Genomic DNA, 15,383 nt, shown 5'->3' on the forward strand with positions numbered 1-15,383 from the left:
GAGTTACCTGGGTCATGAAAACGAAAAAAAACAAGTCAAACCCATGCCAGCAATGAAGAAAATAGAAATTTCACACATAGCCCAGAGCACAATGTGATTAGCGTTCATACCATTTTACAACTGGTACGATATAATCAGTGTCACAAATCATGTACGCATTGGTGTCTTCCGCATTAATAAGACAAAGTGTTTGTGACAATATTAGTCGTGTTGCAGTGTAAAGTAGATCTTCACTCTAGATATATATCAGGCTTAATTAAATAACCGACTTCCAAGTCAAAAAACAATTCCAATTTTTGTCAGCATTGGAAGGCGTTATCCCATGAATCGAAGGTTGCGGCTGGAGGTCCAAAGTCTCAGTCTGAGAGCATATTATTAAAACGTTAAACAAAACAAACCTTTATTACAAATAATATTGGTGGCGAAAGCCCTCCTACTACTACTAGGTGTTAGAATGGCTTCTCTCTCTCAATGCTCTGTAAAACAAAATTACTTTGGGTAGGTAGAGGAGTCACTCGACCGCTGGTTTTAACACAAATGTTTTAGCCCAGCGACGCTCAACACACAACACGAGTAGTTCCCCCCGAGTGATGCCATCCCATTCCCACCCCGGGTTTATCGCCCAACGAACGAGTGACCGCGAGGGTACGGCGCGCGTCACCCCGTAGCGTCACGTGACGCGTGTTCCCAGCACGTCCGCTGTGGAGCTCCGCCCCCTCAGCGTTGAGCGCCATGCGGCGTGCGGTGCGAGGGACGATGTTGTCAGAACCTTGGCTCCCCCCGCCCTCCCCCACGAGTGTGCTAACCACTGCACCACCGCTCAACCCCACACGACGCACATGGCTCTCTATACACTAAAGACAAAGGTACCCCCTGTAGCTTTAACAGACTGTTTGGGCAAGTGCTGTTAGTAGCGAGTAGCACCGATGAACGCTGGCACTGTAACACACGAGGGGGTGGGTGGTCAGCACCACGCACAGACACACACAGATACAATAACAAAGACACACAGAGAAAGGCACACACATACCAACCCACTCGCCCAAAGATCCCCCATATAGCCTTAAAAACTATTGTATCAAATGCTGTTAGTGAGTAGCACCTATAAAGGCCAGCCTGGGAGAGACCCGCTTTTGTCTCCCTAGTGGCGATGTTTGAACATCGCAGAAGGTACTTATTTGAGGCTCAGTCGACCTAGGGAAGATCGTGGACCGATTCCGATAATCGTCACTGGTGTTGGTGAACCGGTCATTGGCCTCCCCTAGGTCGACTCAGCCTGAAAAATGAGTTCCTGGTACGGTGTGTAAACATCAACCTTGGGGATATAAAGGCGGTCGGGCGTATTGTTGGCCACCCACCCCATCGAGTGCCGTGCCGGCCTTCATAGGTGCTCGCTACTAGCACTTGCCCCAACAGTCTGTTAAGGCTACACGGGGGATCTGTGTCATTGTGTGCGTGAGTCTGTGCGTTGTGCACGTTTCTCTGCGCTGCTCACACTCCGTGCTCTCAGGACGCACGACTCAGATCCACAATTCTCACTGAGTCACCTTCATTACCATACACATACAGTGCGGGGTAGAGCGGTTGACTAAACGAGTGGTGAATGGAGTAAAGCAGCTTCATGGAGTCAGCGCAGTAAAACGACAGCAGCCCCGCCTCCCAGTGCAGGTGACACCCGACTCTCCGGGGAGGATCCCTCAACGGCACTGAGGTCAATACATCACCATGAATCACGTAGCAGCAGTTGTTATCTTTATATAAAACCCAGGATGAGTCGTTCTGTCCCAGCCATAACTCTTTACCACTCCCTTTCCGAGCGATCTTCCCGTACGCGACTCCAACCTCACAATCCCCCGCCACACCCCCCACGTCCACCTCCCAGTAGTGCTGACCCGACGAGAAGCTCTGGGAGCACAGGGCTTGTGTATAGCCATCAAACCGGTGTGGGTGATCGGGGCGACCCTGGGAGACAGCGGTCCACGCCACCGTCCTGAGATCCGAGGAAATCTGGAGGTCGTTGTGGGCCGAGTTTGGGTCGAGAGTTGGTGAGCGTCCATCTGCAGTAACGATAATCACAGTAGCCGTGTGACAACAGCACAACTATTACAACAGCACTCGTGCACTGACACGCACGTACACTCCAATAGAGCAATTCATAATGAGCATTGTTATACAACGTTGTAATGCGTAGCTATCGGTGTGATGACATGTAACGGGCACTTTGTCAATCCAATGCTGGATGAGGGCTTCACTACACCATACTTGTCGTGTGGGATATTTGACCATACTTCACCACGCCGGTCACTGCGCATTGGCGAAGGCAGGCGGCGCGGCTGGCGAGAGCACAAAAATACAGTACAGCGGTGCGTTTGTCTGCCCCGCCACGTGGCCCCGCAGCCTGTAGCACCTGCTAGGCAGGGTGGTGGCTGCCCCGCCACATAGCCCCACAGCCTGTAGCACCTGCTAGGCAGGGTGGTGACTGCCCCGCCACGTGGCCCCGCAGCCTGTAGCACCTGCTAGGCAGGGTGGTGGTGTCTGCACGTGCGAGCCCTGCCCAGGCCCAGCCGCTGCGGGGCTTTGCGAGGTGCCAGGAGGTGGGGCGCTCTGTGCGCTAGGGCTACACGATTTGGGGAGAATCTCTAAATGCAATTCTTCTGACAGATGTTGCGATTTGATTTGCGATTAAATTTTTTAAAGTCAAGCTTCAGTTCAATATTAACTGTGTAATAGATTTAAAACATGTGATGGAGCATTACTACATTATACCATCAAATATGAACTACTCTATATATTGTAATGCAAGGATGAGAACTTAAAAGATATGATTTGCTTCCAACATGTATTTATTAAAAAAATTAATTGAAATAGAACAATCAAACATATAACAATTGTTAAGTTTAATCAATAAAGTTCTAATAATACAAATTAAAACAATTCCAATAAGAAAGTACTAGGAATCGCATTGTTTCAAATTGCTATTTCGATTTTAAATCGATTAATTGTTCAGCCCTGCTATGGCGGTAGCGCCCGTGGGAGGCAGTGGATCACAGCAGTAGCAGCGGCGTGGATATCAACACCGCCGTAGCGTCTCTGTGTGTGTACAACAAACACAAACATCTCCTGTGTAACCTTTCACAGGCTGTAGGAGCAAGTGCTTTTGGTGAGCACCTGTGAAGGACGGCACGGCACACGAGGTGGGTGGGGTTGGCCAACACCACGCTCGATCGCCTTTGTCTCCCCTGTGGTGACGTTAACACACGCACCAGCTGCTCACTCGAGGCTGAGTCGACCCAGGGGAGGCCCATTACCAGTTGAGATGATCCACCACTGTGTAGTGATGTACACTCGCGTGTGTGTGTGATAGTGTAGTATTGTACACTCGTGTGTGTGATAGTGTAGTGATGTACACTCGTGTGTGTGTGTGTGTGATAGTGTAGTGATGTACACTCGTGTGTGTGATAGTGTAGTGAAGAACACTCGTGTGTGTGATAGTGTAGTGATGTACACTCGTGTGTGTGTGTGTTAGTGTAGTGATGTACACTCGTGTGTGTGTGATAGTGTAGTGATGTACACTCGTGTGTGTGTGTGTGATAGTGTAGTGATGTACACTCGTGTGTGTGTGTGTGATAGTGTAGTGATGTACACTCGTGTGTGTGTGTGATAGTGTAGTGATGTACACTCGTGTGTGTGTATGTGATAGTGTAGTGATGTACACTCGTGTGTGTGTGTGTGATAGTGTAATGATGTACACTCGTGTGTGTGTGTGATAGTGTAGTGATGTACACTCGTGTGTGTGTTTGCCAAGGCCGTAGCCATGGAGTCAATCAATATTGGTGGGGACCAAATCCTCCAGGGGGTCTGATGGTCTCCCCCCCCCCCCCCCCCGAGATAAAAAAAATCTAAATTTGAGAACGAATTTCCTGCCATTTCCTGCGTAAAATATACAAAAATTCACTAACACATAGGATGGACTTTTATGCATTTTTTTTACAATGTATTGTATTACATTTCTCTGTTATGTTTTTACCTTTTCTTGTTTCATTGTATGTAATGTTAGAGATTTGGGATTAAAATAGTACAACCATAACCACAATCATAGAAACAAAAATCTATTTTATAGCAATATTTTGGGGGGGACATTTTGAGCATATTTGAATATTGGGGGGGGGATGTGTCCCCCCCCAAACAGCATCCTCATTCAATAATACACACGTGTAGGGTTAATAGAGCTCATGTAATACTCATTTACACTCGTGCGTGTGCTGTATGCCTCGAGTATTAACATTGAATCCATAATAATCCTTACTGTGCCTTGGTAGGGATATGGCAGCTTCACGCATTATTAGCAATGAACCTTACGCATCACAACGGTGATGGAGTCTGGCTCGAGTCTGATGATGACATCCATCACAGAGAAGACTTATAGTCATTGATTAATCTGCTACAATGGTTACTTTGGCCAACATCATCCTCACTGGATAATACACACGTGTAATATCAATGGAGCTCATGTAACAGTGACATACCCTAGTGTGTGTGCTATCGTCTATTGAATCCATTATAGTCGCAATGTTTATGTGTGCACGTACAGTGATTGATAGAAAAGGTTGACCATGGTTATGCCTTAGTCTGGCTTTGGGAGCATCAGCCATTAACTGGGAAACCTAAGAATTCTAAAAGTGCATTAGTTTGACTCTGTGCATCAAACTGTTAACATGAAGCCTAAGACTCCTAAATGTTTCTTAGTCTGGACGTATGGTCCTTGGGTATTAACAATCAACCAAACGATTCCTAAACGTACCTTGATCTCGTTCTAAAAGCCATAGTCTTTATCATTGAACCGTACAAATCCTACAGGCAGCCTTTGTGTCTGCAGTGGTTATCTTTACAAGACGTTCTAGGTACTCATTAAGGCTGAGTGGACCTAGGAGAGCTCCAAAATTGGTTCTGAATCCACTCACCACTGATGTTAGCCAAGACCGTGAATAGCCTGTTGGTAGCCATGTTTGTATCTCAGTGCACAAACCATCCTATCTTCACTGGACATCCGTACTCACTCCACCTCATCCATACACCTCCGATTAGCACGGTTGGTGTGAACGAGATCTATGTTGAACAAAGTTCAACATAGATCTATACACTATTACAAAAACACGATACCCCCGTATATCCTCAACAGACTTTTGAGGCAAGTGCTATTAGTAAGCACCTATAAAGGCCCGCACGGCACATAAGGGGGTGAGTGGCCAGCACCACATCAGGCCGACTTTATCTCCCCAGTGGTAATGTTTACACACCGCACCAGGTACTCATTTGAGGCAGAGTCGACCTACGGGAGGTCCAGGACCGGTTCAGATAACCCATCACTGGTGTTGGTGGCCGAGAGCAGGATTCACACTCAGGACGCCAGGTTCGAAGTGCAGCGCACTAACCACGACACTACAGCTCTGCAACATACATGTACAAGCGCAATTACACGCACAATAACAGACGCACACGTGGCAAGAGTCCGTGGAACTCACACATGAATGCCAGCAAGTTGACCACAGCTCCCTGCAGGGTGCTGATCGAGGCGATGTCTTCTTCACTGGGAGATGAGGGTGGAGATCCCTTCTGAGCGTCTCTCCTGTGAGACCAGAACCAGCAATGACTCACACAGCCCGTGTCTTACACTGCACTATCACACAGCATCATCATAGCATCATCACTCACAGCAACATCAGACAGCCCGTGTCTTACCCAGCATCATCTTTTGAAAAATAAGAATAGGTTTTGCCCTTTCTGGCAATAAACTAGGTGCTCTGATGTTCAAACACCAAATTGATATATTTTGTAAGGAATACAATCTGCATTAACCACACACACTTATCGTGAACATGCAAACATTCTCTGATAATTATATATGATGCAATGTCTTTGAAACTGATTGGCCTAGAACAGAGACAGCCTTCTTTATGGCCTAGTCTCACCAGTGTCAGACCAGAGAACGCGAAAGGCGAACAGTGAGCATGTTTGTTTGCAGGTTCATCACAAGTACATGTGGTTTAATGTAGCCTTGATTCCTTGCCAAAGGTATCTATTGCTGTTTGAACATCCTAACACCTGTTTTATTTCCAGAAAGGGTAAACCTATTCTTACTTTTCATACTATTGTAGTGACATAGAATCGGTCACATAGCTTAGAGCTGGCTGCTGGCAGAGAAGGGGATCTGCAGCTTACAGAATTCCTGACTGACCGCAGGTCACGTGATAGATCAGAGATGGATGTAGGGGAAGGGTCACGAAAGGGACACATTGAGAACCTGCTAGTAGGTTCCCGAAGGGGGGCGTGGCCACGGCGGAGCCAGGCCACGCTGGCAGTATAAGAGGGGCCCCAGGAGGGGACCTCGGGGCTGTCGTGTAGAGTGGGATTCTGTCGTGCTGCTGCTGGAGTCTTCATCTTCGTCTCCGTCTTCACCATCTCAGCGTCGCCAGTCAGGCAGTCTACCAGCTGTCCTGACTGGGAATCGTAGTTAGGCCTCAGCAAGGTAAGGTACTTTACCCTTTTTACCGGGTAAAACGGTAAAGGTGTCGACATGCCAAGGGGTAAGGTAAAGGGTAGGGTAAAGGTAGCTTGGAAGAAGTACCCAGTAGGGTAAAGGTAGCGCAAAGTATTACCCGGTAAATACGGTACCTTGTTTACCGCTAAAAGCTCCGTGGCGCAGTCCGTGGCCTCCATTTAATAAGTAATATTAAAACAAACTTTATTAAAACCACGCTTTTATGAAATGTACTCGTAATGGCAGAACTCCACGACTCCAGGAAGTGGCCCCGAAGTTTGCCATAACGTAAGGGGCCATGGTGATTTACAGACGTCAGTTGAGCGTGGACAATTAGAGCCAAGCCGAAACATAACATATAAAAAATGATTTTATGATAGAATATAGTGTTGTCATCAGTATGACATAAGTATACCAAGTTTGCAGTCGATACCACATTAGGAAGTGGGTAAAAATTTAGTTACAAGATTTGAGGATACAACGACGACAACGACAACAATGACAACAACGACAACAGACAGTGAGTTAAAAAAAAACGTGTAAAATTGGAATCATCGAGAGTATTCTATATGAATAAAGCGCTCTACCTAGCATTTACCGTTATGAACCTTGTTCATGTGTAGTACCCTAGTAATTACCCTGTAATCGGGTAATTTATATGGGGTAAGGGTAAAAGGTAGGCTCGTTGCTTTTTACCTTTTACCTTACCTGCTAAGGGTTAAAGGTAGGGTAGAGTGATTGTATTGTGGTAAGGTAAAAGGTAGGGTAAAAATAGGCTCGTTGTTTTTACCTTTTAACTTTTACCTTACCTTGCCGAGGCATAATCGTAGTTACCAAGTGTGAACTGTTAAGGCCGTTTAATAAATAGAGTGCCTCCTACTCTTAGTGTCTCTGAGTCAGCCACTACACTATGATACAGGTAAAAAGGTCCCATAATACAGTATAATTTCACACAGGATCATACCACACATCATCATCACGCACAACATCATCACACAGCATCAACATACACCATCACTCACAGGATCCTACCACACATCATCATTACACACATCATCATCACGCAGCCCATGTCCCACACATGGCGCCACCCCATGTGTTAATTTGTGTGACTTTATGAGTCCATACCGGTTTGTCTCCTTTAGGTGAACCTGCAGGAGTCAGACACAGAGGGTGTGAGTCAGTTCACCTCCAGCCACGTTAACCACATGGTGATTCATAGACGCAATGAGCTGGGCTGCGCTCAGCCATTCGCATATTCCAGTGTTGTAGGTTGTAAAGAAGACAAAGCCGTGGAGTCGTTCGGACTCGATGGTTCTCATCAGCAAGGTGTGGCCTCTCAAATCGTTGCCACTCGGTACCCAATGTCACAGGAAGAGGCGTCCGTAGCATTCGATGTCGATTCGCAGTGATTGTGAACCAACATTCAAAATAAGTACGCACTGTGAGGGTGAATTACACCCAGAGAATCGCGTTAGCAGAGTCGATAGTTTAACATGGTGAACATTTTTTGAAGCAGGCAATCTCCACATTGGTCTCATCAACAGTCAGTGCTGAAAAACAAAGCCCCCTGTATTTCTTAGAGTTAAAAGCACTTCTATTGTCAGCATGACTGATGGTTGGTCTACATTTGGTTACATCAATAATTAAAATGTAGTGTGAAGAAGTCTCAATCTGTTGTACATTACAGGACCATGCGGTTACAATTTTAAATACCAACATCTGCAGACATTACCAACCGATTAACTCGAGGGATTTGCGTGTTAATCGTTTATTTATGAATTGGAATTTTAACAGTAATTTATATTTTTATCAGAATATGCAAATCCACGTCAGTGGACTTGATTCCTCATTTAATTTCAGAATGCAACGAATATAAGCGAACTGGGGCACTTGCCCTGGCTCCGTGAGCGCTCTACCTGCAGGAACGTGAGCGAGTCCCTCTCCTCCTGCAGAGCGCGCAGGCGCGTGGCTGCTGCCTGGAGGTCACTAATCTCGCGCTCGTAATGAGCGATGTTCTCCTTGATCTGGGACAGGAGCTCACGCCCCTTCACGTCCACGCGGTCCAGAGCTGCCCTCTCGTCTTCATCCAGCATCGCCCTCATATGGGTGAACTCGCATGAGATGCGAGCCTTGGTCTGGACCATGGAATCCTGCAAAGGGGCATGTGATAGATTCTATCAATTCATATACCATGCTGTGAAGACCAAAGTCACATTGTTTTTTGTATATTTCAAACCTAGATTTCCCTGCCTCGACATTGTCGTTGAGCTCCCACTTAACAGGTCAATAACTTTAAGTATCTAGGTGTTATCTCGTCCTTCACATTGATAATTTGGCCAGTAATTATATAGTCCAAGCCACCATCCTTCCATCTTTGATGCCAGTGTAATCATCGACCGCCTAGCCTCTCGTTCCATTTTACCACCTGGCCGCCCACTTTGACCTTGATGCCTCCATATCAATGCATGATTACATCCTCTGTGTCACCTTTAATTTGTCCCCCTGGATACCTTCATCGTTAACGTTCTTTTGAACAAAACTGACAAATAGGTGTAAAGACAGTACAGAGGACTAGCGGTCACAATGGGGTAATGACAGGGGAATTAGTATGGGAAGAGACTAGGGACCACAGGGGATAATGACAGGTTAAGTGACGGACGGGGGAAGGATCTGGTTCTACGACAAGGATCGAGAATAGGGGCTGTGGCCAAGTGATAGAAGGGAGCAGGTGCGGATCAGGGGCCGAGAGCCATTCAGAAGGTTCTAGAGAAGGGTCGTGGCCAAGGGTCAAGGGATGGCCATGCTGGGCATAAAAGGGGTCGAGAGGAGAGGCTCGAGGCTGCTGTTGGAGTCGGGGTCTTCGCCTGTCAAGTGAACGTGTCTTCGATAAAGATAATCACAAGATCACTGGAGTCGTTACATATGTAAGCACCTCCTAATTCCGCAAATTCCTAGTCGCAGATTAAAAAGTATATCTCTATTCTTAAAAATGAAATCAATTATTAAAACGAGGATTGGTGACACGTCCTTCCAGGCTGCTCCTACTCACGTTACTGGAATGCCCTTGCCTCTCAGCCTCGGCTGGGCGTCCTCCCCACCCTCCAAATTTATTAGAGAGCTGCGTGATGAGTGTGATGTGAACCAGTTCTGGATTTTACCTTCAGCAACGCGCACTGACCCGCATAACTAAGTATGGCCAACTAGCCTCAATGATCAACACAATGTGGGGAAGTCTTCGTCCAGAAGTGTATTGGTGAGGATCTGTAGATTACTTACAAAATAGATAAGCACAAGTCACCATCCACATAGATCTGTCTCTCCACATCAACAATAAAAGTATTTTGAACGTAATATATTGGCCTGGTGGCCTTTTGGGATTGTATAATTCTAGCATAACTGTATTCATTCAGTGCAGCAAACTCTGGACCGGTTTTGGCATGCAGTGTATCATGAGCAGTCAGGCTCGCTTGAATTAACGCAGGTGAACTGCTAGGTGTTATAGACAAGGACCCTCTATGATATGGATCTTAGACAAATAATTATTTGATGTTTAAACCAGTCCAGTGTTTCCTCGATAGAATCAATACTACTAAAATGATGCACTCCCAGAAGACTGTGGAGCTGATGTAAGGTTTATGAATTCATGTATTCGTTGGAGAGACAGATGTGTAAGGAAATTATGTCTGTTTATTTTATTTTTATAGTTATATTCTCCACAACGAGTCTAATGATTGTTTGCGTTGTGTATTATAAAATTTCGCATCTAACTAGGACCACTACGAAAGGATCCTTTCCTATAAACTAAGGGCAGTACATTAGCTATAGCTCAAGCAAGCTAATGCTACTTCGACGACGATCTGTAGTTCATGTCTTCATTATTATTTATTTCTCGTCGGCCGGACAGCTCCACATTCTCTTCACACTGACACCGCTCCACTCTCGTTCCTCGCGTTAGATGTTGTCGCTCCGCGTACAGCTCGCTCACGCTCCCCCTTCCTCCCGCGTGCCACTGGCAAATGGCGCGCAAGGAGACAGCCTCTGGCTCGCCACGTGGCCGCTGGCGTGCTGGAGGTGTGAGACATGGTCTCGCCTCTCGACTCCACACACTGACTCTCCTTCCTGCTTCCCCTTATAACCCTTCACCTACGTCAACAAGCCTCGCCTATAGCCACGCCCCCTTACGAACCTTCTGGATGGTTACCCACAAGAACCCTTGAGCTCCACCCTTGAACTTGGCGCATCCATCTAATTGGCTGATGGCTGAAGCGGCGGAGCCTATCCCACCGATCGGCGACCGTCGGTGAATCCTCGTATTACATCTGATTGAGCGTTGGGTGTGTGTAATTAGAGCAAACTTCTTCTTGGTTCTTTTGGTAAAGTCATGTAGAAGGGAAGTAATAAAATAATAAAAATAAAACATAATAAAATAATAAAATAATATAATAAAATAATATAATAATATATTCATATTCTTAGGTTTTTTTCGGTAAAGTCACGTAGGTAAATGAGAGATTACAAGAGATACCACTCCGTATACGGAGTGGTATCTCTTGTAATCTCTCATTTACTTGATACAGCTGTCGTGGCTGTGACGGTTCCACCTGAAGACGGAAGCTTGTGTTGCCTCCGAAACGTCGTGATTTTTATTTTTATTTTATTTTACTTTTTTTAATTTTAATGTTTTACCTACGTGACTTTACCGAAAAAAACCTAAGAATATGAATCCTTGCAGTCACGAAAGCTTCAAATCTAGAATTAATAATATTTTATATTTATTTTTATTATTTTATTACTTCCCTTCTACGTAACTTTACCGAAAGACCCAAGAAGATGAATCCCTGCAGTCACGAAAGCTTTAAATCGAAATAGAGCAAACTTGTTTTCCAGCATTCCCTGTACTCTCTTGAAGTAGTGTCTCTTGTGTTCATTCTAGCATTTAACAGCCGATTTCCTGTAATTTCATCTTCACTCGTTTAATTAATAGTTTCTAATTCAATGTAGTCGTTGCTCTATACTGCGTTAATTTATCTCACTCATTTCAAGTCATTCGAGTTAACCTGCGAAGTGCTGTCAGTCTCACGAGATATGAACTTTTTTTTTACATATGAAGTATTCGGAATGACGGCAGGAAACCACTTGACGGGTAGCACACTTTTTATTAAACATTGTCGTCTCACGATAACACGTGTAGTCACTATTTCTCACACTACACACTCCACTTGACACGTGTGGTCACTACTTCTCACACTACACACTCCACTTGACACATGTGGTTACTACGGCTCACACTACACACTCACGCTGCACGCTCACAGCCCCTCCAGCCCCGTAGTGTCCGTGGAGCCTACAGGCCCACTCCAGGACCCTCTGGAAGGTTCGAGGGAAGGAGAGGCTCGGGGCGAGGTATCCCCAACTGGTGTATAAAAGCCGGTCCTCTCAACGGGACCGGCAGTGTTCGTCCACTCAAGACCCGAAGACGTCTGAAGACTTGAAGACTAGGCCAGCACCCTGGGACCCTCAACCGAGGCTCTTGTAAGAGCCGGGTTGTAGTGGACCAGTGGTGAGACCCGTACCTTGGCTAGGTCGGGTCAGCTTAGCCTCCCCTAGGTCCCGTAGCGGAGGACCCGAGAGAGCATAGCCCTGAGTCTGTATGGCCCGCTTGAAGGGAAAACGTTGAATGTTTTTTCTAATTTATATTTCAAGCACCCCTAGCGATAATAATGCATATCCTGCACAGTTATTACACACTGACTCAATACTAACAAAGTTCACTTTAATCTACAGAGTTGTCCTCACAGGGAGAGAGTCACAGACTCCACGCATGGTAAAGGTCACAAGATAACAAAGCCCATGCGTGGTACCTGCACGGCCTTGCGAGCGGCCTTCATCCGTCCCACGGATGCCTCCGCCTTCTTCCTCTTCTCCTCCACCGATCGCGTCTCCGCTCCGACTCCACTCTGTAAGAGACGAAGTCACCAGAGGAGACTCCACTCCCTGAGCGACCCCCTCTCTCGCCCACTCCACACAGAGCCCTCCACAGTGATGGCCATGAAAAGCCCAATAGAAAATAGGCAAGCAAGTCAACCTCTACTGACTGGACAGTCTGAAAGGCAAGACACAGCGGATAAAAAATAAGCCCAGGGTGATGAGTAACATCAAATGTTGTTTGCCCAGTGACAGCTTTTATCAATGTGTGTTCTGGTATCGTTTGAGTGGCTTCCATGCGCCCCATAAAGCACTTCACCTTCCGTGTCTTGTGCTCATCTTCCAGTGCGATGACATCATGTCGTTTGTGTGCACAAGTGATGGAGCAGACCGTGCAGACCAGGCCGCCGTCCTGCTTGCAGTAGAACTGGTAGGGATCTTCATGCTTCTTGCATCTCCGTTCCTCCACATTAACAATGGGAGCCACTAGGACATGGTCTTTAAACTTGGGGTTTTTAAGGTGAGGCTTCAGGTGGGATTCACAGGAGGAAGTCTCACACCTGAGGCAGGTCTTCACTGCAGGAGTCTCCCCATCATCACAGCCGTCACAGAAGACAACTCCAGCCATCCTCTCTCCAACTCTGAGCTGCTCCACCAGGTTGGCGAGTGCCACGTTCCTCTTCAGCTGGGGTCGCTCACGGAAGGCCGCTCGGCACTGCGGGCAGCTGAAGCTGCTCGCTCTCTCCCAGGCACCGTCCAGACACCGGAGGCAGAACGAGTGTCCGCAGCTCAGCGTGGAGGGACAGTCAAACGTGCCCAGGCAGATGGGGCAGCTCAGCTCACTGTCGACACAATCACTGGGAGACGCGCTCGCCATGGCCCATGGCTTCACTCGGACTCAGTCGCTCGCCGCGGCTCACAGAGGAGCTATCGCAGCAGCAGCAGCTCACACAGTGGAGACGAACAAGGAAATGAACTGACTTCACCTGCAGTTAAGTTATAAATACCTCGAGACACGCCCTGGAATGTTCCACACGGCGGCTGGGCTCACCTGTGTAGACGTGGCGTTACAGTCACGCACTGTGTAATAGCTAAAACTGATTTTTGTGTTTAGTTTGTTGTCCTTCCCCTGCACTTCGAATTAGCACTGTTGGCTATGTGCAGTGTGGAAGAAGTTAAACATACATAGCTTTGACCGGTCTCAAGTGATATACTATTTGTACAAACAAAACCCAGCAGCAGCAACCCGGGACACAGCAATAATGGTTTGTCCCACAAGCTGATTGACCGGCTCGGGTCAGGCTGTGTGTATTTTACAATGGAACCGCACCTTGTGCAAACATTCTGATGTAAAGGTTAACGTGTTTTTTTTCCGTGTCTTTATCCATTTTTTTCTTGCAAGGCCTGTTTGTTTAAGCTTCACAGTCTGTAATCGTCTAACATCTTTATCAGCTAATATTTTAACAACTGGCTTTGTGCGTCCTCTGTTCATGTGTCAAATATGTTTTTGTTTTTTATTCCTACGACACCGTTTTATTCTGGGTGGACGGTGGTTGTATGTATGTTGAACTTCTTTCACACCATACGTAGTCAACCGTGCTAATCGGAGGTATGTGAGTGGGTGGGTGAGTGTATCTTGAACTTATTTCGCAGCATACATAGCCACTCGTGCTAATCGAAGGTGCGAGTGGGTGGTGGTGGTGGTTGAGTGAGTAAGTGGGGGGGGGGGTTTATTTGGTGAAAGGGGAGACAGATGGGCAGGAGGATGGCGTGAAGGGTGGGCGAGCAGGTGATGAGGGAGGGCTGGAGGAAGGGTGGCTGGGAGGGGCGTGCGGTTGAGTGGTTGGGTCACTGGGTGGGTGGCCTCACGCATTACCACAGCGAACAGCCCCTGGCTAAACAAACATCGTAGTTCATTTAAGCTCATTATATGACTTTCACCGTCCATTTTCCTATTATGCGTAAAAAATCGAGGATTTAAATCTTAATAACCTAACAAATATATATTCATCACCTATTGTTAATGTTAAGATTTTACATCCTGGAATCGCTGAGTTTAGACGATTCTATAAAAAAACTATTTTTATTTTACCAGGTAAGGCCCACTGAGGTTTATAGCTATTTTCAGAAGCGACCTGGCCACAAATGATAGCTCAACGACGTGGCTTATTATGCGGACATTTATAGCAGACAAACACTCTAAACGAATGTTTCTAAGTGTGGAGGGAAAAATTGGAGGACCGGAGACAAATTCAAGCCACCACGGTGAGAGAGACAAGCAAACTCCAAGTGCATATACAGGCGTCAGGGCCGGGATTGATCCCACGACCTCCTGTACACCGGGCGAGGTAGTTAACATCTTTCAGCCACCGCAGCGAGATGTAAAAAAATCACAGAGCAGCGACAACGAACAAGGAAACGAGCTGACTTCACCTGCAGCTAAATTATAAACACCACGAGACGCGCCCTGGAATGTTGCACGCGGCAGCCCGTACTCACCTGCGTAGACGTGGCGTCACATTCACACACACAGTGTCAAGGTTAAAGAGTCGCAATTGATATATTTTTTACAAAAACCCCACGGTAACCATGAAAACAGTGATGGTTTGTCCTATAGACTGGTTACACCCGCTTGGGTGAGGCTGTGTTTTTCCACTGTAAACCTCACCGTGTAAATTTTTATTAAAGATTTAAAATTATAAGTAGGCTATCGCGATCAATATTATCCATAAAACGTGTTTTTGGGGTAGATCGCGTAAATATAAAAGTGTCGTTAAACCCGCCACCACTTGACACAACCAATGAGTAAGGTTTGTCACGTAAACAAAATAAGTAATATTTAAAAATACTTTTTTAAACACGCTTTAATGAAATGTACCATACTCTGAATGGCAGAACTCAACGACTCCAGGAAGTG

At 46.4% G+C, this 15,383-nt stretch overlaps 1 protein-coding gene across 1 annotated transcript; it reads right to left on the reverse strand.

Annotated features, from left to right (window-relative positions):
• Nucleotides 1–1,506: 1,506 nt before the first annotated feature.
• On the reverse strand, nucleotides 1,507–13,574 carry LOC144947488 (zinc-binding protein A33-like). Its single transcript, XM_078876714.1, has 6 exons — nucleotides 12,786–13,574; nucleotides 12,403–12,498; nucleotides 8,458–8,691; nucleotides 7,667–7,689; nucleotides 5,523–5,626; nucleotides 1,507–2,057 (listed from the first exon to the last, which is right to left on the reverse strand). Exons 1-6 carry the CDS (start codon nucleotides 13,341–13,343, stop codon nucleotides 1,507–1,509), a joined length of 1,566 nt encoding a protein of 521 aa, XP_078732840.1. The 5' UTR covers nucleotides 13,344–13,574.
• Nucleotides 13,575–15,383: the final 1,809 nt, after the last annotated feature.

This window comes from Lampetra fluviatilis, chromosome 45, assembly GCF_964198595.1.
Source record: "Lampetra fluviatilis chromosome 45, kcLamFluv1.1, whole genome shotgun sequence".
NCBI lineage: Eukaryota > Metazoa > Chordata > Hyperoartia > Petromyzontiformes > Petromyzontidae > Lampetra > Lampetra fluviatilis.